This window comes from Haemaphysalis longicornis, unplaced genomic scaffold (genome assembly GCF_048455015.1).
Source record: "Haemaphysalis longicornis isolate Haplotype H1 unplaced genomic scaffold, Haemaphysalis longicornis Haplotype H1 scaffold_1, whole genome shotgun sequence".
Classification (NCBI taxonomy): domain Eukaryota; kingdom Metazoa; phylum Arthropoda; class Arachnida; order Ixodida; family Ixodidae; genus Haemaphysalis; species Haemaphysalis longicornis.
The window spans coordinates 367,726,370-367,748,142 of NW_027526203.1; the positions used below are offsets into that span (position 1 = coordinate 367,726,370).

The 21,773-nt window shown below is 46.6% G+C and overlaps 2 protein-coding genes across 3 annotated transcripts in view; both read right to left on the bottom strand.

The window, feature by feature from the left end:
* Hnf4 (Hepatocyte nuclear factor 4) overlaps window positions 1–14,303 on the bottom strand; it is a 121,819-nt gene extending 107,516 nt beyond the window's left edge. Inside the window, exon 1 of one of the 2 annotated variants that reach the window (XM_077686286.1) lies at window positions 14,066–14,303. In XM_077686286.1, the coding sequence (XP_077542412.1) occupies window positions 14,066–14,174 (109 nt within the window). In that variant the 5' untranslated portion in view covers window positions 14,175–14,303. The remainder of the gene's footprint in view (window positions 1–14,065) is intronic. The other variant, XM_077686285.1, reaches the window with a different exon arrangement.
* Window positions 14,304–16,773: 2,470 nt separating this feature from the next.
* LOC144160362 (uncharacterized) lies at window positions 16,774–21,559 on the bottom strand. The gene is made up of 3 exons (XM_077691774.1): window positions 20,299–21,559; window positions 19,994–20,056; window positions 16,774–16,802 (listed from the first exon to the last, which is right to left on the bottom strand). Exons 1-3 carry the CDS (start codon window positions 21,557–21,559, stop codon window positions 16,774–16,776), a joined length of 1,353 nt encoding a protein of 450 aa, XP_077547900.1.
* Between the last annotated feature and the right edge of the window lie 214 nt (window positions 21,560–21,773).

Below are 21,773 nucleotides of genomic sequence, written 5' to 3' on the forward strand. Positions count from 1 at the left end.
ATGGAGGGCGTTACATGGTCCTGACTGGGGAGGGGGGGGGGGGGGGGTACTCGGCAAAAAGAATGCTACGCATTAAAATTCGGTAAATTTGCTAGCAGCATGTTCCCCCCCCCCCCCCTTACATGCGCCCCCGTTATCGGGACACTGAAGGGAATTTGTTGAGCTCGTGCCTGTGGCTGGGTTGTGTAGTTTAACTCATGCTATTTTTTTTTACTGTTTAAGGGAAGTATATAGAGATTGTTTTAATTGTAATACCCAGAATAAGTGAAACCTTCGCGTGCCTTTAGCGGGTACATTACGAGCCAAGCCAGTGGCGTCACACCAATTTGAAAATTTGGTGTCATGCGATCCGAGTTTCCCAAAAATTTGATTTCCATCCATTTACGGCAAGTGCAGCCTCCTTGTTTTTTCACGCACAAGTTGTACAATTAAACGTGCTCACAATCCGTTAGTTTTCGTCCAATAAACTTGCGGGTGTCTCGTCACAGCCAATAGTCATCATTACAGACCGGATTTTAGTCAAATGCCTATTTTGTTCCTTGGGCTCCTATTTAGGAGCATGTATTAAATGCTTATTTTAAAAATCTACGCCTAAATGAACACTATTTAGCCTCAAGTTTCGCTTTGTAGTACAGTTTTACATCGTTGTTCATGTTACCGGGCAGCTATAGGATTCACTGTTCGGAACTCTGTGGGGTTCGACCTAGTTCTCTAGTTCAATAAACTCCCGGAAAACAAACGCTAGCTGCGGCGAAACGGAACGCTCATTTTCAGTTACAAAAGGCACATTTTTAAATTTAAAAACCTGGAGTTGGGGGTAGTTTGCTATTGTTCCCACAATTTTCACAGCCTACGTTCCACGTGCCCTTCATACAGATTTCTTCAAAATTGGGCAGTCACACCCTCGTTTCTAGAAGCGTACTCAAATCCAACTGTGTTTTCAACGTAACAACCGGGCATCAAACGCGCCTTTTTCAGCAGATCATTCCTACATTAAAGGGCCAACGGCAACACATCACTGCGCAGCTGCATTTCCTCACGCCTTAAATTTCACGCTGCCCACGGGCTCTACAACACACCTGTCCATCAAAACTCAGTTCGGCTGCTAAATATGCACTGAAAAATGTCCTTGAAATGTGTGGAAGTGTACAGGCAGTGTTGGGACGTCTTGCTCGAGCAATTCGGATAATATCATTGTATATGAGAAAATTGGTAGAGTTGTCAACAGTCCTAATCTAAGAGCATGTTAATTTCCTGATAAATCGTCGTCTATCGAGATTATTACTTGTGTGTTTTTGTTGTATCCTAATTAAAGGGACACTGAAGTGAATTTGTCAAGCTCCCGTTTTTGCTTGCACTGTGTAGACTGGCTCAAATTAGCACACTTTTCATCGTTTATCCGGTTAACAAATCGGTAATTATTTTACAAAGCGCGAAAGAAGAAAAACTACCATGCGCGGTTTGCGGCGGCCGCACAAACTAAGCTGTGATGTTAGGAGGAGGGGGCGCCGTGATTGGACGATGCCCAAGGTTAGCAATCAAACAAGTTTCGGTTTCGGTTTCGGTCTGTAAAACAACATGTTTGACATTCGATGGCGTCGTTGGATGGGCATTCTCAATATCCCAGTTATCGTAGTACGGCGCTTCTGTCATGTTGTCGGCTGTAAAATGCCTAAGATAAGCCTCCCAGGACGGTTTGGAATCGTAGCATTCACTATCTGAGGCCTACGCAGTGCATAAACGCCCTCCGCGTCCCCGCAGACGCTCAAATGCATGCGCTTTTCCCCCATATTTGGAGCTTGCCTCGCTCATGCCTGTATCGTAAAAAGCGTGTTCGCACCAGGCCAACGGTCTGTTGATTCGGGGCTGTGCCCACTGCCCGCAAGCAGTCGGTGCTTATGGCAACAGCACGCCAACGAGAACTCGCTAGCGCGCCAGTGCCAGCCTGCGCGAGTTCTGTGGACTAGTTCGTGGAGCAATGAACGTTGCGGCCCAAAAAAAGGTGAACTCAGTATAGAAAACATCGGCGAAAAACGAAAAAGTTACCCCAAAAAAAAAAAAAAACGAAAAGCATGTACCCGCGGCGATTCGAACTTGTGACTGGCAAAACACTTGGGTTGACATACCTAGCGCACCAGACGACTAGGCCACAGAGGGCCGCTGGCGGCATCGGAAAATATTAGGTATATAATGTATAACCAGTTTACACTTTTATTTAGTTTTAGTATTTCAAGCAGCTTAGGCGACTATTTGTTGTATTGCGCTCGTGCAGTAAGCGTCCCCCGAGTTTCCACAATAGCTCACGTCTAGCAATTGCATTTCGTAGACGGGAAAGCGTTCGCAGATGCGTAGTCGTGCTCCTGACCGCTGTGCTTGTTCGCCCAGCGCAAAAAAGTGCTTCCCGCACCCTAGTTTTACGCTGTACGGTAAAAATATCAGTTGATTTTATTTCCTTAGTACCTATATTGACTTCGCTCACTCTTCTCCCCCTTCAAGAGGCCTTATATTTTCCTACTGGCGTACCAGTCAGCGAAGCGTCGCATGTGCGCTTGTGCAGCGCTTGTGTGAAGCGACCTTGACTTGGAGCTAGATACAGTGTACAATAACGAAGTAAAGAATGGCGCATTCTTCCATTCCCAAAAGTGTTGTGGCTTAGTTTCAACTGATCGAACGAATTGCGACGACCCGTCGGCGGCCGGCGGACTAAACGGTGGGCCGACTGACTCGGTCGCGGAAGGTCGGCGAGCCGTGCAGTAGCGCAGCCAATTGCCAGCTCCTCTCCTGCTGACGTCACATGAAAACGCCACAGAAAATGGGCGAGCGTAAAGAGAGGAGGACAGCATTTTCGAATTGATTTTTCTACTAAATAAATTCGCGTAAACGCGCACAGAGTGGTCGAAACAGGGCCCAGGGACTCCGGACTACAGTTTGCGCTCGTAATCCCGCATTGTTTACAAATCACTTCAGTGTCCCTTTAAATTACGTCACGCTGACTCAAAGTAGCGCTTTTTTAACCAGTATTCACAGCTTCCAAGTATTCTTTTTCATTCCTGTTTCACCATATGCGACGGTCAGGTTAGCGACAGTGGCCATTAAGCATGAATGGGAGCAGTGCGCTTGTTGAAGTAGGCCGATGGACTGCCATTAGTCCAGTAGTTCTATGGGACAATTAAACGGCTAAGATCGACTGTTTGCACCTTTGTGCCATAATACACACTAGAAGTTTTTTGGTTTTCCTGTCGTAGTACAGGTTGTGCACGTCTTCTTTTGTCAGTATCTGCGTTAGCATAAAACTTTATGCTGCCCATATCTACGCATTGGAGGCCTAAAACATTGTTTAACCTGCATAGATCTTTGACGCCTAAAACACTCTTTTATAATAATGCCTAAAAATCCGGCCTTCAGTCACCACATTGGCACAAAGTACGGTGGCTGGGGAACGACACTTTGAGCCCATATTTATTCCGTGTAAACCGGTTGAAAGAACTAAAGCATGACATACACATTCTAGAATTTGGTCCGTTGAACGAATTTTAGAATGTTTATTGCTCACTTTGACTGTCTTCTCGAAACAAGTATATGTGGCTGCATAGTGTTGTAGAACTCATGTAAGCCTTTATTCGACGTCAAGTCTGCGGGCATCACGTTATTTCCAAAGCGTGAGCGTAAAAAAAAAAAAAAAACACACACGTCATGTGCGGCCGAAGTCTCAGACCGGCTATCTGACTCTTCGCAGTTTGAATGTTAATTTAATTCGTAATTTCTGCTGGTTTCGCTATCGAAAGGGCACAATTTCTATACGATCGCACGTGCTCGTTGCCAGTTACGAGCATTCCTGTGGAGTTGCCATTCTCGTCACAGCCCCCACCAAAGAAAAGAGTTTAAGGGATTTTACACAACGAAGACACACCTGGGATATGAGGAGCGGCGTCGCGTAGGCTGCGAAGTAATTTACTCTCCATGGGAATCCTTACGAGCTCCAAATCTCGTACATACAGGCCGAGTCGTCTTTCATGCCCGTGAGAAAAAATGCCGACGCGGCCAGTAATTAAGCCCACGAGCCAACTTTCAGTAGCGCCACTGTGGCCTTAGTCACAAAGTTGGGTAAATAAACCAAAAATGCGTTCTAACAGCTCACAAAGCATTAATGTAGGCGACGCAGTGAAGCGAATAAAGGAATCAGAGAATTTTCAAAGCAACCAATTGTAATGAGATTAGCATAATTTATTTACGATCCTGTAAAAATCCCTGCGCTTCTATTTAAACAAGTGGTCTCTTCTTAAATTTACATTTTTGGACTGACCATAAATTCTCCAGGGTAGCTCCGTATTTTTTTGTGGAATTATTATTGCGAGAGCAATCCTAAACCGCTCACGAACTGCTCAGAACAGTTCAAAACTGCTCAGGACTGGCAAATGCAAGAAACAATAGGTTTTGTAGCTGTTGCTGTCTCGGTCACCCCCCCTCCCTTTCCCCTCTCCCTTGATGATCTAACCTCGCATTCTGGATTAGACATCAGCATCGCTCTTCAATTAGTTGTTACACAAAACGTACAGTCATGGGCTAATGAAACGCGAATAGCAAATATCAACAAGAACGCACGAATTTCACAATTTCTTTTCATTGCGTAGGTATACCTTACAGTGACAAAGGCTATCGACAGCGGTACCTAAATGTGCTTGAACCACACAATCCTTCAGTTCCATGACTCACAATATTTGATATTTTATGTTGATGTTGACGTTTCCATATTCACGTTCATGTTTGTCCAGTGCATCCAGTCCGAAGCGTCAGTACGGTTCCACAATATAGTACCCAGGCCATTCAACACTAATACAATCAGCAGAATCCATTCAAGAGCGCTCAGTTCGTTTCATTTTAGCCAACCATTATCAAATAGCCATTGTGACTGTTATGAAAACGACATTAGCTCTTCCATTACTCGCAAATCGTCGCAAAACAAACTCGTGTTTTTCTTTTCCATAATGTATTTGCCAAAAAAAACCACCCGTTTGTTCTGTTTGAATTGAGCCCGCCAGATTCCTTTCCTCTTTCGCGATCATTTACAAACGATCGATGTGCCTCGTTATACATTCACGTACCAACTCCTTTATCAAAGCAGCCATGACTGCAGAAATCTACCAGCCACAGTAATAACCGCAGCCGAGCCTTCACTCTTCCAAAATGCGATGTTGAATCTTGTTCAGTCGTTTTCCGTAATTTTGTACTCTGTGTCGTTCTCGCATGCCGCAGTGAATTTGCTTTCGAATGATCCCTTCTTCTTTGTGTTCATTCTGTCATGCGTAATCCTATTTTTTTCTTCTCCCCCCTCACTGCAAGTTACTTCGATTTACATTGAGGAAATAAATAAATAAATAAATAAATAAATAAATAAATAAATAAATAAATAAATTGTTGTGACTTCCTCGTCTTCACCCCTTCTAGCAGACGACGCTGCTCATCATCATTTTCATCACGCTTGTCACGAGCTGCCGCATGCTCATGTGGCTGCGTCGGCTCGCGCCACCTTTTCGCGATGCCATTAAAGCCTCATCCACTTCAGACTTGTCGCTCCCCTTCCTGAGCATCGCGCCGCAGCTGGAGGACCCAGAGGTCCAACATAAATAAATAAATAAATAAATAAATAAATAAATAAATAAATAAATAAATAAATAAATAAAGAAAGAAAAACCCTTCTAATCGTGCTTCATATGACAATACCCGTTCTCAGTATTCCCCACTCTTCACACTAGTGATTTGCATGCAATGCTACGAAGTCTTCGCCAGGTTAAGAATGCGGGAATCATGCTTACCGAGACAGATGCCCACCCACCCATTCACCCACTTACAATACCTGCACAAACGCACGCGCACGAGCCCACGCACACGCACACAAACACTCACTCACACACACACACACACACACACACACACACACACACACACACACACACACACACACACACACACACACACACACACACACACACACACACGCACGCACGCACGTACGCACGCACGCGCACGCACGCACGCACGCAACTGCGTTAGTCTTGCGTTTTAAGCATTGTTATGCTTAGGAATTGGTATGATTTTAAGCATTGTTAAACCCTGCGTTTTAAGCATTGTTATAGAACAGCCTTTTTACAGTTTTGTTTATTGAGACAAAAGCCTTTAGTCTCCCATTCTGCGAGCCGTTGTTGTAGTTGTCCGTTCAAGAAAATGGCCACCGCAGTAAAAAGTAAAAAAATAAAAACGCGTGCGATCCGATTGTATTTGAACCTGGGTCTCCACAGCAACAGCCTCAGGCTCTTCGAACTCTGCTATCTTTTTTTTTTCCGGAAAACTAGGCCTTAAAGCTTTAAAATCGCACCCTGTCTACAATGGCAGTACGTTCACTGACACAGATTTTAAAATAAATATTAAAGTGGTGAAAAGCGCAGGTGGACGAGGACACAAAAGAAAGAAACGACAGGACAAAGCGCCGAACTGCAGCTGATTCTTCATTCAGAAAGACATATAAACCCCGACACACCCAATAGGAAGGCAGAAACAACCAGTCGTCAACACTCATCTTCTTGCCCTCAGCTTGCTACAATTGCTGCACGCTGATATTCTATTTCTTTTTTCAAAAGCGCAACCGAAGGCACGCTTTCACAGTTGTCATTAAAACGCTCAATTTCAGGCGCCTCGATTACTTGGCGTGTGTGCTCATCCTTCTCCCTGTAAATCACTGCGCACTCTCCGAACAGCAGAACACAAGTAGATTTCTCAATGTGCGAAGACAAGTGGACCGAAAAAAAAAAAACCGTCTTTTCCACGACGTTCTTATGCTCTCTTAGCCTCTCGTTGACGCATTTACCCGTCTGGCCAATATAATAAGTCTTGCCACAGTGCAAGCTGCGAGAGTAAACAACGCCTTCATTACGTTGAAAAAACTGCTCCTGTGCTTCTTCAAGCAGTCCACTTTTTCTCTACTCCCGCCATTTACCATCGGACACATCGTGGAAAGTTTTTTAGGGGCAGGGAAGATGACGTCAACGCCTTCGCGCATACCATTTTTTAAGGTTATGTGCTTTTATGTGCATATATGGCACCAACAGAAATTTTTCTTTCCTTGGTCTTATCACCGGGCAGTCCTGGTCGCCACGTTTGGACTCCTTCAGTCAGGCACGACCCAATCACGTCAGCAAAATGATGCGGGAACCCAGCAATCAACAGACTCCAGTGACCTGAGCCCTGAAACTTTTTTCTGCTGAATGTGCACAGGATCTTAAAAAGGAATTTTTAAGGCAAGGCTTGGCGATGCCCCGTTTTAAAAGTTTGGTGTGGTTGGAGGAATAAGGAAGGCACACGCCAGGCAGACATACGTACGCTTCAAGAAGATAGAACCAGTCAGGCGGCTGCGATTGTGCCGAATAGACACTATACACAAGGGCACATTGTTCGATTAGGTTATACCACTCCACCGGTTAAAGATCAGAAAACAAGCATACCTTTGAAGATTCGACAGCACATACGAGTGGCCCCAATACCAAGAAATATGCATCCGGAGTGCAACAAGGAAAGAATAATTGCCCGAGCACGAGCCATGTCCGCCAGATACACAAACGACCAAAATACCTGTTATGTGAACGCATCCCCTTAGCCGAACCATCCCACCCACGTAACTTTTGTAGTGAATGGACGGGGCCAAGAAATCACATCCTGCACCGTCAATACCAAAGCGATTGATACTGCTGAAGAAGCCGCAATAGCCCACGCCATCATCCCTGCCCAATACCCAATCACCATACTTACCGAATCTCAGGCAGCGTGCAGAAATTACTTACAAGGTCGAATTTCTAAAACGGCACTTCGCCTTCTTTTAACAAGACAGAGCATTCCCGAAGTTTATATAGTTTGGGTGCCAGGACACGAATCCCTTGAGGGGAATGAGGCAGCTCACGCCGCTGCCCGCGATTACATACACCGGAACGTTTCTCTCACGGGGCAGTCACCACCTCTTCCACCTAATCCGCAACCTCTCTTGCGCTACACAGATATCTTGGCGGACTACCGACACAAACGGCAAATTTTCCCCATTCCACACAACCAACTCACAAGGGATGAAGCAACAACGTTCAGACGACTTCAAACTAACACGTATCCACACCGTACCCTTCTTCATGCCATTTATCCGACAGACTATCCAGCCACCTGCCACTACTGCACAGCGCTCGGTACCCTATACCATCAGGTATGGGAGTGCCAAAAGACACCGGACCTGCACCCAATCCCCAACCCCTCCATACAACAGTGGACGGCGCGGTTGACCAGCAAGGACCCTACGTTCCAGCTTGACCTGGTGCAAAGGGCCCGCGCAGCAGGCCGCAGCCAGGGGATCCCGGACTAGGGATCCCCTCCACCGGACGGGTGCCCTGACAACTGCACCTGTTGTTGTTAATAAAGATTTGTTTCATTCATTCATTCGCGAAAAATTGACTTAGTTCCAGGGTTGCAGCCAAGGCCCAAGGGTACCTGTACTGAGGCGAACCCACCCCACCGGGTGACGGCTCAACCACCACCGTCTGATCCATTAAATGTTTATTCTCTCTCTCTCTCTCCCCGAGGTTCCTCCGCATTGCGGCCAATCATGCGACACTTCCTCAGACTACAGTCCGATGAGCACAAAAAGGTCGTACGGCACGGAACAGTTTTTCGCCGCGGGCAAGAACCGAATACTGTGGGGGTGATGTCTATTTCCTAATTAACAGTCATGTTGCAACCGTAGAACAAAAGTTGTCGTTACTGTTGTTTCTTTCTGCGTGGCACATGCGCACTTTGGAGATTGGCCAGGAATTGGAAGCTTTGAGCGGGACTGTGTTCGCTTCACAAAACTTACAAAAACATCAATTGTAAACGTAAAAGTTGTATAATAGAGCGTGCCGCGTGTCACCTAAACGTGATGGCGCGTGTGTGCAACAGGTGCACACAGGTTTTTATGCCAACGGGCATTCTGTCGCAAATAAAAAAAAAATGCGCACACCAGCCACGCAGAATCCTGATTCTAGGGAAGATGTGGCGTGTGCCAGTCTGCTTGCTGACGTCATTAGCGCCGTTAGGCAAATAAATGAAAGAGAAGAAAGCGACGCATACACCGTTCAGCACAAAAGAAGCCGGTCGAAGTAATCCGCGCCAAAGGACATAAAAACGAAGCAAAGGAAGAGGTGAAAACACGATCGATACAGTAAACAAGTAGTTAATAAGTATCGCCAGGTTTTCTTCTTCAAAGCACGTAAGTAGGCCTAGATGCTCCGAGGAATTTTTTCAACATCTGGGCGAAAGTGGGTATTTAATGGATGAAAGAGGCCAACGGAGTAAACCACCGTGAAATCTGGACAGGAACTTTGCTCTCTTCTCTTGGAGTTCGTAAACATCAGTCAAACACTCATGAATATTACATTTCCTCTCAATTTTAAGCACTACGACGTGTGGCAAAACTAGTTTGTTTTATACGCTTTCTTCAAAAAATTAATAAAATCCGGCAAAAAGTAACCCAGAAATATGTATGTATGTATGTATGTATGTATGTATGTATGTATGTATGTATGTATGTATGCATGCATGCATGTGTGTATGTATGCATTTATGCATGTATGCATTTATGCATGCATGTATGTATGCATGCATGTATGTATGTATGCATGTATGTATGTATGTATGTATGTATGTATGTATGTATGTATGTATGTATGTATGTATGTATGTATGTATGCATGTGTATGTATGTATGTTTGTATGTATGTATGCATGTATGTATGTATGTATGTATGTATGTGTGTATGTATGCATGCATGTATGTATGTATGTATGTATGTATGTATGTATGTATGTATGTATGTATGTATGTATGTATGTATGTATGTATGTATGTATGTATGTATGTATGTATGTATTGATAATTAGAAAGATAGGAAGGTCCACCAGCAGCCGTAAATTGTCTCCCGTAGGGGCGGACACCGGAACGCCTGCTGGTGTAGGGCAGGTGGGACATTCGTAAACTGGAACTCACAGAAAGTGATTTCACTGCTTAATTATCTGCGAGAAAAAGTAAGCAGTACATTAGAAACAGCCGAAGAAAAAAATTCTATATAGGCAGAACTAAAGTATAAAGTAGTCTCAGTACTAGATTAATTTCAGTTTCAGTTTATTTGTACGCACTACTTAAAATAGTCTCTAAAAATTAGCTTGTTATCGTATTTTGAATTTTAAATGAACATAGGTTCTTACTTATTTCATTCTAAGGCGTTTCCTCGCCCTTTAAAACGGTTAAAAAGTTTTACGTTGCGATCAGCCACAATCAGCCGGCATGCGCTTATCTTCCCAACGCCTTCATTTTAGTGCGGAAATACTACTGGCCTAGTAGTACTTCGCCTTTGTCTGCATGAAGCCTCTTCTCAGTTGACGATGATATATAAACGCTGACAAAACTGAGATCGAACGTGGGACCACTCGGTTGCGAACCCGAAGCCTCACTGACTGTATTATGCTGGCAGTATCAAAGGGAAGCGTTAGACACGATGACTGCGCAGCGCGCGCTGCCAGACTCTGCCGCCTCGCCTTGTGAGCAGCGACGAGCGCGCGCACATGTGCAAAATAAACATAGAAGGTGAATCGAGATTGTAATCAGAAGTGTGAAAAGAGATTCTTCATGCAAAGAGCTCGCCGTCAGAGACACATACCCGCAACGCCATTCGACAATCTTTTATAAAACGGCTAATTCAATTGATTTATTGTAGGGTTTAACGCGCCAACGCAACGCAGGCGATGAGGCGCGCCGTAATGAAGGGCTCCGGATTAATTCTGACCACCTGGGGATCTTTAACGTGCGCCCAAATCCCGTACACACGGGCGTTCTTGCTTTTCGCCTCCATCATAAAACCGGCCGCCGTGGCCGGGAATCGATCCCGCGTCCTCGTGCTCAGCAGCGCAACGCCTTAGTCCCAGAGCCGCCGTGGCGGGTGGCTAATTAAATTAGCCATTTCAATCAATCAATCAATCAATCAATCAATCAATCAATCAATCAATCAATCAATCAATCAATCAATCAATCAATCAATCAATCAATCGATGATGGAGCAAGCGCTAGGAGTGCCGCCCACAAGATACATGTGCCCGTACCCTAAATCCTGTGCGCGTGTTCTCAAGACTGGCACGGCATTACTTACACACAAAGGAGCATGCACATCCCCGCAAAGACGTATAGGTAGACGCTTTATAAGCAGAAATTTTAGCTGCCTTCGCACGCCATTCCATGGTTGGCACAGCCAGACGTCCGTAATTTTTTTTCATCATCAAAATTTCCTTAAAATTACCAGGCCATCCAACGTTCGCGGTGATACGGCTACGTTATACTGTAAGCATTTCATGCGTTTTTTACGAAAGCAGCAGGGGCGAGCGGCACGAGAAGCACGAGCATCGTTCCTCACGCAAACACAAACACGAAGGCGCATGCATTCACAAATGCGCGCTACGAATTGTTATCATAAGTAGCTAAACAATGCTTTCACCATTCAGTGCTTTTTGTTTTACCAAGTCACTGTTTTTAGTTCTGCTTCTGAAGGCAAAATCGAGTTCTCGTCGGGATCGCGGACATCGGGTCCCTTTGAAGCCCGGCTTTCCCTTAACGTCTTGAACATGGTCGATAATGACGTTGAACCTTTCAACCACTCTGTTGCGAAAGCTAACTCTTTCTTTCCCAAGTTCGGCTTCCGCTTGGGTACGGCTCATTCCCGGAATTTCGATTCGAATGAAGACGCAGTTCCGACGAATAGTTTGACAGCAGCTTAAATATTCTCTTTAACTCAAAATTGCGTCCACAGCTACAGGTTAAACTGACCCAGTCAACTCTCCTCCGATGATTTCGTGATTTCAGCCGACGTGCTTCATTGCAGTGTCAAGAGATGGGCGTAGAGGCTCTTGAAATTATACAGGAAGCGGGGAGAATGAGATTGCATTGATTTGATAAATATGATCGCGTTCTTTCCATACCGCGAAAGGAGATAGTGCTGTATTGATATGGCCGCCAAAAGCAAGTAAGAAAAACTTCTGCCCGTTATGTCTGCCGACTTTTCATGCCCCGGATGTCTCCGACCCCTTCCGCATACCTCTTCTTTTCCGTACCCAACAAATCGAACGTGTGTGTGCGTTTTCTTCGAGTTGAACACGATAACTTATAAGTCAGTTTAAAAGACGGGTTAGATGTGACCGGAGGCAATACGAAACCCTGCTATGTACTGCATGCCCGATTCCTTCCCGCCACTTGGGTTAATTAGACTGGACGAAAATGCAATGGGTTTGGCTGATTGCGCAACTGGGAATTCTGAACGTGCTCACTCTTATAACAAAAAAAAAAACTAAAAGTAAAAAAAGAAACGGACGAAGAGAAGACAGGCAGGAGACCACCGTTACAAGCTGCGACCTCTTCTTCCTTTACTGCTTCTTCATCCTTTTTTTCTACACTAAGCACTCAGCCAGTGTTTAAGTACCATGTCAATAGTGGTGCGTCTTCTTGTGATAGGTGTATTGCAACATCGTAACTGTAGCAGAAATACTTGATGGAACGTTGCGGCCATTGGAAGTCGCATGCACAATAACGAATAGCCACATTAGACGGCGTAGAATGCATGCGATAATAAGTTTCTGAAGCAAATTTACAAAAAAAAAAAGGCAAATTTACAGCCCGTTGGGAATGCGCTTTTTTGTGCGTGTGCTATAATAAACTCGTACGTCTTATGCCGCTCCTCGTGTCTGACTTATATATTGGGTTGTAATGTTATAGAACTGATCGCACTTGACAAGGTGTCCAAATGGAGTTGGTCCGGTGCTATTCGGCATTGACTCATTCTCGATGTCGACCCGACCCCCTCCCAACTTATAGTAATGTCAACCTAATGAAGGAAACGATAAAAATACCGCCGCCCACAAACTGTCATTACACCTTAGGACGAAACTGCCCTACGGCATGTACAATAACAATACCCATTAGGTATTACACATCCGATGAAATATTTAGACCAATATGCAGTTCATCAAAACTAGAATGTCGTCGCCACATTTCTCCGGTGTTCAAACGTTGAAAAGAAACCTTTTGAACTTACGCTTAAAGGAAGGCGGTGAGAAGAGCAACAGGGGTCCTCACCCTAGGTGTATAATTACCAAAGTGGGAAGAAATAATAGTTCCTTGCTTTGCATTTAGATATGTCGCCGTTACAAATGTTCAAGTTCATTTCAGTTATTCCGTACAAATGTAAGGTCAACGTTGCTTTGTATGAACATACTTTCTATCCGCTTAGTGTTGCTATCCCTGCACTGAGAATGCGCTAACAATATTTTAGTTCCCACCCAGCTAATCTTTTCAAACTAAATAAATATCGGCTTTTCAGTTTCTGAATAAGACAATCCTAAGCTGAAATGGTAACTTTTTACCTAGCAACAAAATAGCTACAACGGGCAGATACAACAGGGTAGGAATGCAGTTGCAGGGCATTAATTCTCGGTTAAAATGTTATATTACGAGGGATAAAAGCGAAAAAAAAATGTCGATGATTTACGGACTTCTGTCTATGGGCTTGTGCCCAGTCAAAATCAAGTTTCGCCGACAGGAATATCTGGAAGAGCCTACGTAACACACATAGCTTTGGAAATGTTGAACGCCACACGCGTTTGATCCACCGCACGCATATGCCGTACCACTGTCGTGAGCCCGCCTCCACCACCCCAACCGCCAGCTCCATGATAGGAGAAAAATGATCGTTGAAACACTGCAAGGTTGACCGCGGATGACGGCACAGCGGTAAGTCCCCGCTCGGTACTCGGCTAACCAAACAGGGCCGAGTGCAAACAGAGCAGAGGGCCACACTGCCAGTTCGCAGTCCGGTGTGCTCTCCTCCGTCAGCACTGGCGAGAACCAAGGCCGCCACCGCGGAAGTGGTAAACGTCAGCGGTGGACGCCATCCGCGCCGTGAGATCGGCCGCCCTGTAGCAGCAGCGCCGGCGCGCTCGGTAGGCCTAACGCGCTCACCTTGCCCGTCGATGGCCATCGCCGGCGGGCCTCCCTGGACGATGACGCTGCCCAGCGGTGTGGCACAGCCCAGCAGGCCGGCCGACGCTCCACTTGGCTCCGCGTTCATAGCGGGGGGCCCCTTGGCGCACTAATGGAAAGCGGAGATACTCGGGGGTCAAACTTCACATCGAGCCGCTGGTGGGCAACAAAGGCGATCGCCCGTCACCTTGCCGACTTCGACGCGTACACGTGACCCAGCGCTGCCGAGCACGCTTATCTCGAGACCGCGGCTATCGTGGAAGCCGTTAATCTACGCGCGGCCTCTTGTTTACCCAAGATGGCGTGCAGCGGCAAGCGGCCGCAAGGGCATCGTTGGTGCAGAGTGGTACGGCGATGCGCGCTGGTTCCGAGCGCCCTGGAAGCGGAGAAAGGCTGTAAAACTTCAGCGTCACTACGAGCGCAAGTCACGTTGCTATTAGCAACCTCAAAGATGGTCCCCCCTCCCCCAGCGCAGCGTGCGCTCGAAGTAAACTATTCGCTGCCCATTGATAATGATGAGGACATCGCGTAGTGTAAACGCCTTGCGGAAGTCTGGTTACGCTTGTTGCCGCCATAGTAATAAACTCCTTATCGCTCTTCAACTCACTCAGAGTTTCTCTGCGCGAGCTGCAACAAAGGAACTGTATCTGTGATAACCGCCGGCTGTGAAGCGCAAGCCATCGCTCACCTGGCTGGACGCGCTCTGCGTAACCAAGTGCTGAACCGGCAAGGTTGCCGCAACGGCGAGGTGCTGCCCCTTCTAAAAGAGAGCTTGCATATCTGGATAGTGCATGACCGCTGTGTCTATTGCTTGGCGTAGTAGTCACTTCTAACTGGTTTTATCTCTTTTATTTCTTGTTTGTGTTTTCGGTGATGTACACTATATGAATGGCTGTTTTTCTTCATTGAAATCTTCAGTTGCGAGTCAGCGCCGTGTTTGTACGTGTTTTCCCTTCTATGTCTTCCTATTTTATGCGCTGTTTTCACCATGTGCATGAAGGATATTAAATAATTTTTTTGCTGCCATTTCGCTGTTAGCGGCAGTATCCATCGACTGGGTTAGCAGCAGAATCCAGTACTTCACACCTATCGTGCATTACCCTCAGTGCGAAAATGTGCGCGCAAACTACCAAAAATACCCAAGAAACTAAACGCGCGGGTGAATCAAGAAATAAACAAATTGAAATGGCAGCTAAAGCGCAAAAGAAAGGGAAAAAGGCTAAACCAATGTGATATATCGCGTCTCTCTCAGACGTTAGAGAAAAACTGCAGCCCGCAAAGAAAATGTATTGTTATTCGCAAACACTAGCTTGGTTCATAAAAGATATATATATATATATATATATATATATATATATATATATATATATATATATATATATATATATATATATATATATATATATATATATATATATATATATATATGTGTATATATATAAATATATAAATATATATATATATATATATATATATATATATATATATATATATATATATATATATATATATATATATATATATTCTGATGAATGAGTTCCGGGTCCGGTCTTCGTCATAGTAAGTCTGACGAAGACAGACTCCGGTCGAAACGTTAGTTTTGCCATCGTCTTCGCATGTGCGTCCTGTGCTCCGTAAGAGCTCCTCACGGGGGATTTCAGATAAGATCGAACACAGGGTGGCCGGTGGACCTCTTCAATTTGCTGGAGATTTTTATATCATTCTATATTTATTCCAATGTTTCAATTCCCGAATATTTAACCCGGACAAAAACTTCGTCTAAGTGTAAAAAAATTTGGACCACGACAATGTGCACACCCCCCCCCCCCCCATTATCTGCCCATGCGCCTTGGTCAACTTTAGCGACGTCTATTTACGAAAATATTTGTCAGGGGTAATTCCTATATTTTATGTTCAATTTACGCCTGGTGTACATTTCTCTGAAAAAAGTTTTGTTGCTGATATAACTAAATATTTCGCAATAAAATGTCAAATTCGGTTCAGAACACAATTTTTTTGGAAATTTGAGCCTAAATATTACAAGAAGTACTTCAGCAACAACTTTCGAATTTTACTCAAGTGTGCTCCTTACAGCTCTAAAGAAACACGCGGCATATTATAATTGCATAATATACTGTTCAAATTCAACGGGCACGACGAAGAAAAAACAGAAATACGAAGTTCAGACGCTAATAAAAAAAGCATACCTTCGATTTTTCTCAAATTCTGCCCAGACGTAGGCCTTTACATGTACTTGCATGATCACCAAAACATGTTGCATCATTTCGTTCCTAAGGCGCGTACAGCGCGAGAGAGGAGCCCTATTCGCCCGGCTCTCCGCGATGTACTGTAGTGAGAGCGACTTCTCCCAGATTTCTATAAATTATATATGTTTTGTATGAAGGTTAAATGGTCCCTCCACGTATACAACAAGAGTGAATAGAAGAGAAAAGATGGCAACATTCATGACAACGTTGGCACCATAACAATACATGTAGCGTGTATTGGGGGGGGGAGGGGGGGGGGGGGACGACGACAAAACTCTTAGGTTCAGCCCCATGTTTTAAAAAAGCGCCTTTTTCAATTTTTGTGAAACTCCCAAAGATTTTGACCACTAAATTTACTTTGGTTTTAAGTAGGAGCACCTTGCAGCATACTGAAAATAGCGAAAGTACAGCGCCCCTTTCCTACAAAGGCGGCACCGCTGGGACGTCCTCTGGAAATGCGCGCAAAAGGGAACAATGTTCTTCGGGTTTAGTTTTTATAGCTTCCTCTGGATTTTATAAAGCGCAGACGCTCTTTTTCTAGATATTCTATTTTGCCTTACCGAGCTAATTCCTATCGCCAACGCACTGGATCTGTGCACACCGCAATCATGTATGCGCTGTATGCGCTGTATCCGCTCTATAAAATTGAATATTTCACTATAAGAGAAGTTGCACACATTCTTGTTTTTTAGTTTTCCCAGAATACCGCGTGGTAGCCTTTACGTAGCTACCCCTCCCTCTTTCGCTTACTCGCACGCACGCGCACTAGTGAGGCGCTCAAAGTGATTGGGTGGCGCGGGAGTCGGGTGGCGCGGGAATACTTCAAAAACGATGAGCTGGAGTTCTCAACTAAAAGTCATACAAAACATCATCTAGGTTTTGCGTGATGGTGAGGATACTCTTGTGACGAAACACTTCAAGACTGTTAGATGTATAGAATTACGGATGGCCGAGCGGTAGGAGTAACTACCGCGAACAGTAGGCCATCAGGCCCGCGAAAGACATGAGAACATGCCGAGCCGTTTGCCCAGAACGAACTGTCTTTATTTTTCCAAAACGGCCACTCGCCGCTGTGCCAGGCTTGCCTGGCTGAACATAAAACTATCAGCGCCGCGTGGGGGTGCTGCACTTGTGCTAACATTGTAACACTCCTCCCCTCTTAGGAGGAAGACTATGGGGAGTACCTATTCACTGGTTTCCTAGTCCTCGTGCTACGTCGCAATTTCGGTGTGCTAGGCGTAGGCACGACAGAGTCACTGTTCACGTGCGCACCACTGTTGAGCGCAGTCCCGTCACTGTCCATGGCACAGCTACGCCCAGAGAAGCTATTTCCAGGTGGCTGTTCCTGATGAGGCACTTCCGGAACAGCTAGTGCATGGAGAGGCGGCGGCTCCAGCTGTGGTGGAGCTGCAGCGATAGCAGTTTCAGGAGAAGTCAGATGTGCGTCTGTCTGCACAAGGCGTAAGTGGTCGCTGTGTCGGTTTCCCAAGGCGCCATCTTCAAAACGGACACTGGCTGATGACGGAGTGACGTCCACAACACTGGCAGGCACCAAAGGTGTACCCCTGCGGTTTCGCGCATACACGGTTTCGCGCATACACGTCGTCACCTGGCTGCAGTGATGAAGCCTGCCGGGACCCTCTGTCGGCGTACAACTTCTGCTTGAGTTGTTTGAGAAGTACAGATGCCTGCAGGCTTGGCCTCAGGACATCCAGCGGAGTCTTGAACATTCTTCCCGTCAAAAGCTCACACGGTGGCCGACCTGTAACTTCATGTGGTGTGGTCCTGTAGTGGAACAGGAACCTGGAGATCTGCGTTTGGAGGTTCCCAGAGCCAGACTTCTTGAGTTTGTTCTTCGCAGTTTGTACAACTCGTTCAGCTGCACCGTTTGACGCAGGGTGATACGGCGGTACGAGCATGCGGCGTATTCCATTTCGAGTTAAGAACTCAAGGTACTGGGCACTGGTGAAGGCAGGACCGTTGTCAGAAACTATGACGTCAGGCAGGCCATGCTGAGCGAATGCAATTCTCAAGGCAGAAATGGTAGCTTCTGCAGATGTGGAAGACACAGGAAAGACTTCTATCCACTTTGAGAACGCATCCACAATAACCAAGAACGTGTGACCTAGGAATGGTCCCCCAAAGTCAATGTGAAGTCTTTACCAGGGTCGCTGTGGAAAAGGCCATGGCGTCTGCTGAACCGGCTGTGCAGCTCGATGTTGAGTCTGGCACGTGGCACAGCTCTTCACACTGTTGGCAATGTCATTGTCAATGCCTGGCCACCAAACATGGCTCCTGGCAATCATCTTGCTCTTCTCGATACCCGGGTGGCTGGCATGAAGAACGCCAAGAAATTGGGCCTGCAATGATCTTGGAATCACAACTCTTGATCCCCAGAGTAGGTAACCCTCGTGGAGACTGAGTTCTGAGCTTCTGGTGTTGAAGGGGTTCCACTCTGGTCCCACTGGGAGGCTTTCTCCTTTCAGAACAGCAAGAACAACATGACCCAGAACTGGATCATTTCTTGTGGCTTGGGCCACAGCACCAGGTGAAAGCAGTCGCGGATATGCCTCCTCCAGGAAGAAGATGTCAGCAGGTCGTGGTAATGCAGTGGTGTCAGTTGGCAGAGGCAGTCTACTAAGAGCATCAGCGTGGCCGAGCTCTTTGACAGGCTTGTATACAAGTTCGTACTTGTACGCAGAAAGCTTGAGAGCCCATCTGACCACTCGAGGCGAAGCTTGCACGGGAACGGGCTTGTTGGCGCCCAGCAGTCCAAGAAGTGGCTTGTGGTCAGTGTGTGCTTCGAATGAGATGCCCCACAAGTACTGGTGGAACCGATCCACGCCAAACACTAAAGCCAATGCCTCTTTGTCGAGTTGACTGCAGTTTTGTTCTGCTTTTGACAAGCTCCTTGAGGCAAAAGCAATGGGAGGTTCCCGGCCATCAGCATATTTGTGCGCCAGAACTGCACCTATACCATAAGGCGATGCGTCGCAGCTGAGGCAAACAGGCCTGGCAGGGTTGAAATGCACAAGAACTGGACCTGATGTCACCAAGTGCTTGCAGGCAGTGAATGCTTCTTGTTGTACTTGTCCCCACTCCCACTTCTTCCCTTCACAAAGAAGCAAGTGCAGTGGACGAAGGAGTGACGAAAGATTGGGTAAGAAGCGCCTGTAGAAATTGACAAGTCCCAAGAAACTCTGAAGTTCCTTGACATCCTGAGGCACAGGAGCATGTAGAATGGCTGCTACCTTGTCAACGTTCGGGGAAAGGCCTTCCTTGCTGATGATGTGCCCGAGATACTCAACTTGTGGCACGAAGAAGTGGCATTTTTCAAGTTTCAGCTTGAGGCAAGATTCCTGAAGCTTGCTAAGCACAGCACGGAGGTGGCGAAGGTGCTCAGCATCGTTTGTGCCAGTTACAAGAATGTCGTCGAAATAGACTGCTACATGTGGCAGTCCCCTGAGCAAGTTCTCCATTTCACGCTGCAATATGGCTGGAGCAGATGAGACGCCAAAAGGCAACCGGGTGTACTGAAACAACCCCACATGCGTCGAAATGGTGACATACTCTCTAGAGGCCTCGTCAAGGAGAACTTGCTGGTACGCATCTCGCAAATCCAATTTTGTGAATTTCTCACCTCCAGCAAGCACAGTCCACAGGTCCTCGATCCTTGGAATGGGGTACTGTTCCACTGTTGCCACTGGGTTTATGGTGACACCAAAGTCTCCACAGATTCTGATGCGTCCATCCCTTTTGGTCACAGGAACAATAGGTGCAGCCACTTTGCTGTCTTGACTGGAACAAGAATGGAATCTCTTCTTAATCTTTGGATTTCTTGAGTGACTCCATCTGTAAAGGCATACGGCAGTGGGCGTGGCTTGAAGAACCGAGGCGGAGCATCTGAAGGAACATGTAGAGAAGCTTTACCACCCTTGAACGTACCCAGGCCTTCTTCAAACACTTCGGCATAGTCTTGGACTAGGTGTTTGATGTCGGAAAGTGCGTGTACGTTCACTTCAACGTCGGAAACGCCGATGCCCAGCTCACACATCCAGTTGCGTCCGAGAAGAGTGGGCGATCCGTCCCCGGTAAGAAAAATAGGTAGGTCGGCCTCCTTGCCATGAAACTTCACGCTGACATCAGCTTTGCCTTGAACCTTTTTCAGTTCCCCGGAATAGCTTCGCAGAAGCACTTGTGACGGCTGCACAGGAACCGAAGGCGAAAGCTGTAGAAGACGCGACTTGGCCATGACGGAGACACTTGCCCCCGTGTCCACTTCCATGCGGAGCGGCTTGCCGCAAACGTCAACAGTGCCGGTGAAAGGCGGAGGCGGCGTGGCGTAGTCAACTAGCAACATGTCGAAAACTTCGGAAGATGAAGTTCTAGCGGCGTCCTCATCGCGGACAGTATTCACACGATGACGGTTGCTCGACGACGGTGAACTTCGTGCCGAGAACGAACGTGCCTTGGAAGGGCTGTAGCTTTGGGCTTGGCTGTCCTTTCGTCTCGAATTGCAAACCTTCGCTGCCTTCGCCAAGTGTCCTCGTTTGTGGCAGTAATTGCAGACTGACTTCACATGCTTGCATTTCGATGCAATTTGTCCGTCCCCGCAGCGGTAGCAGGCGACGCCCCCCGAGCCTGAAGAGACACGGTGAGTCGAGAAAGCGCTGCTCGTGTTAGCTTGGGCTATCTCGCCTGCGTCCTTTTTGGCTGCTTCCATTGCCAGGGCGGTCTGCACGGCATCGTCGAAGGTGAGGTCCGGTTTTTCCAGCAGTCTTGTTTGGACGTCCGCGCTGTTGATGCCACACACGATGCGGTCGCGGAGCATGTTTTCGAGTTCAGCACCAAAGTTGCAGTGCTCGGAAAGGCTCTTTAGTGCTGCGATGAAGTTGCTGACGGATTCCCCTTCCGCGCGAACGCGCGAGTTGAAACGAAAAGGCTGCACGACGGCAGATGTCTTCGGACAGTAATGGCTACCAAGAACTAAAAGAATCTCCTCCAGCGTCTTGTCACTGGGCTTGGCGGGCTTGACCAAATTTCGGAGCAAAGCATACGTCTTCTGCCCTAAGCAGCTGATGAACACGGAAGTACTCTTCTCTGGGGCGACATCATTGGCCAAGAAAAATGCTTGGAGCCGGTCAACGTAAAAGGGCCAGTCGTCTCCTCCCCCCTCGAACGGCTCGAGATTGCCGAAACTTGGCATTGTGAACGGATGGCAGAGCGGTGCGGGAACGAAGACTCACGTTAAACTTGTTTCATCCTCGTCGCCAGTTGTTAGATGTGTAGAATTACGGATGGCCGAGCGGTAGGAGTAACTACCGCGAACAGTAGGCCATTAGGCCCGCGAAAGACATGAGAACATGCCGAGCCGTTTGCCCAGAACGAACTGGCTTTATTTTTCCAAAACGGCCACTCGC

What these genes read in the sequence shown, in the direction of transcription:
- LOC144160362 (XM_077691774.1), bottom strand. Translation starts at nt 21,559, where the DNA reads ATGCCAAGTTTCGGCAATCTCGAGCCGTTCGAGGGGGGAGGAGACGAC. An exon ending in AGTGTTTGAAGAAGGCCTGG is followed by an intron (nt 20,057 to 20,298) that starts GTACGTTCAAGG and finishes CCATAAACCCAG; the next exon opens with TGGCAACAGTGGAACAGTAC. An exon ending in GTGGACTGTGCTTGCTGGAG is followed by an intron (nt 16,803 to 19,993) that starts GTGAGAAATTCA and finishes GCGCATTTCCAG; the next exon opens with AGGACGTCCCAGCGGTGCCG.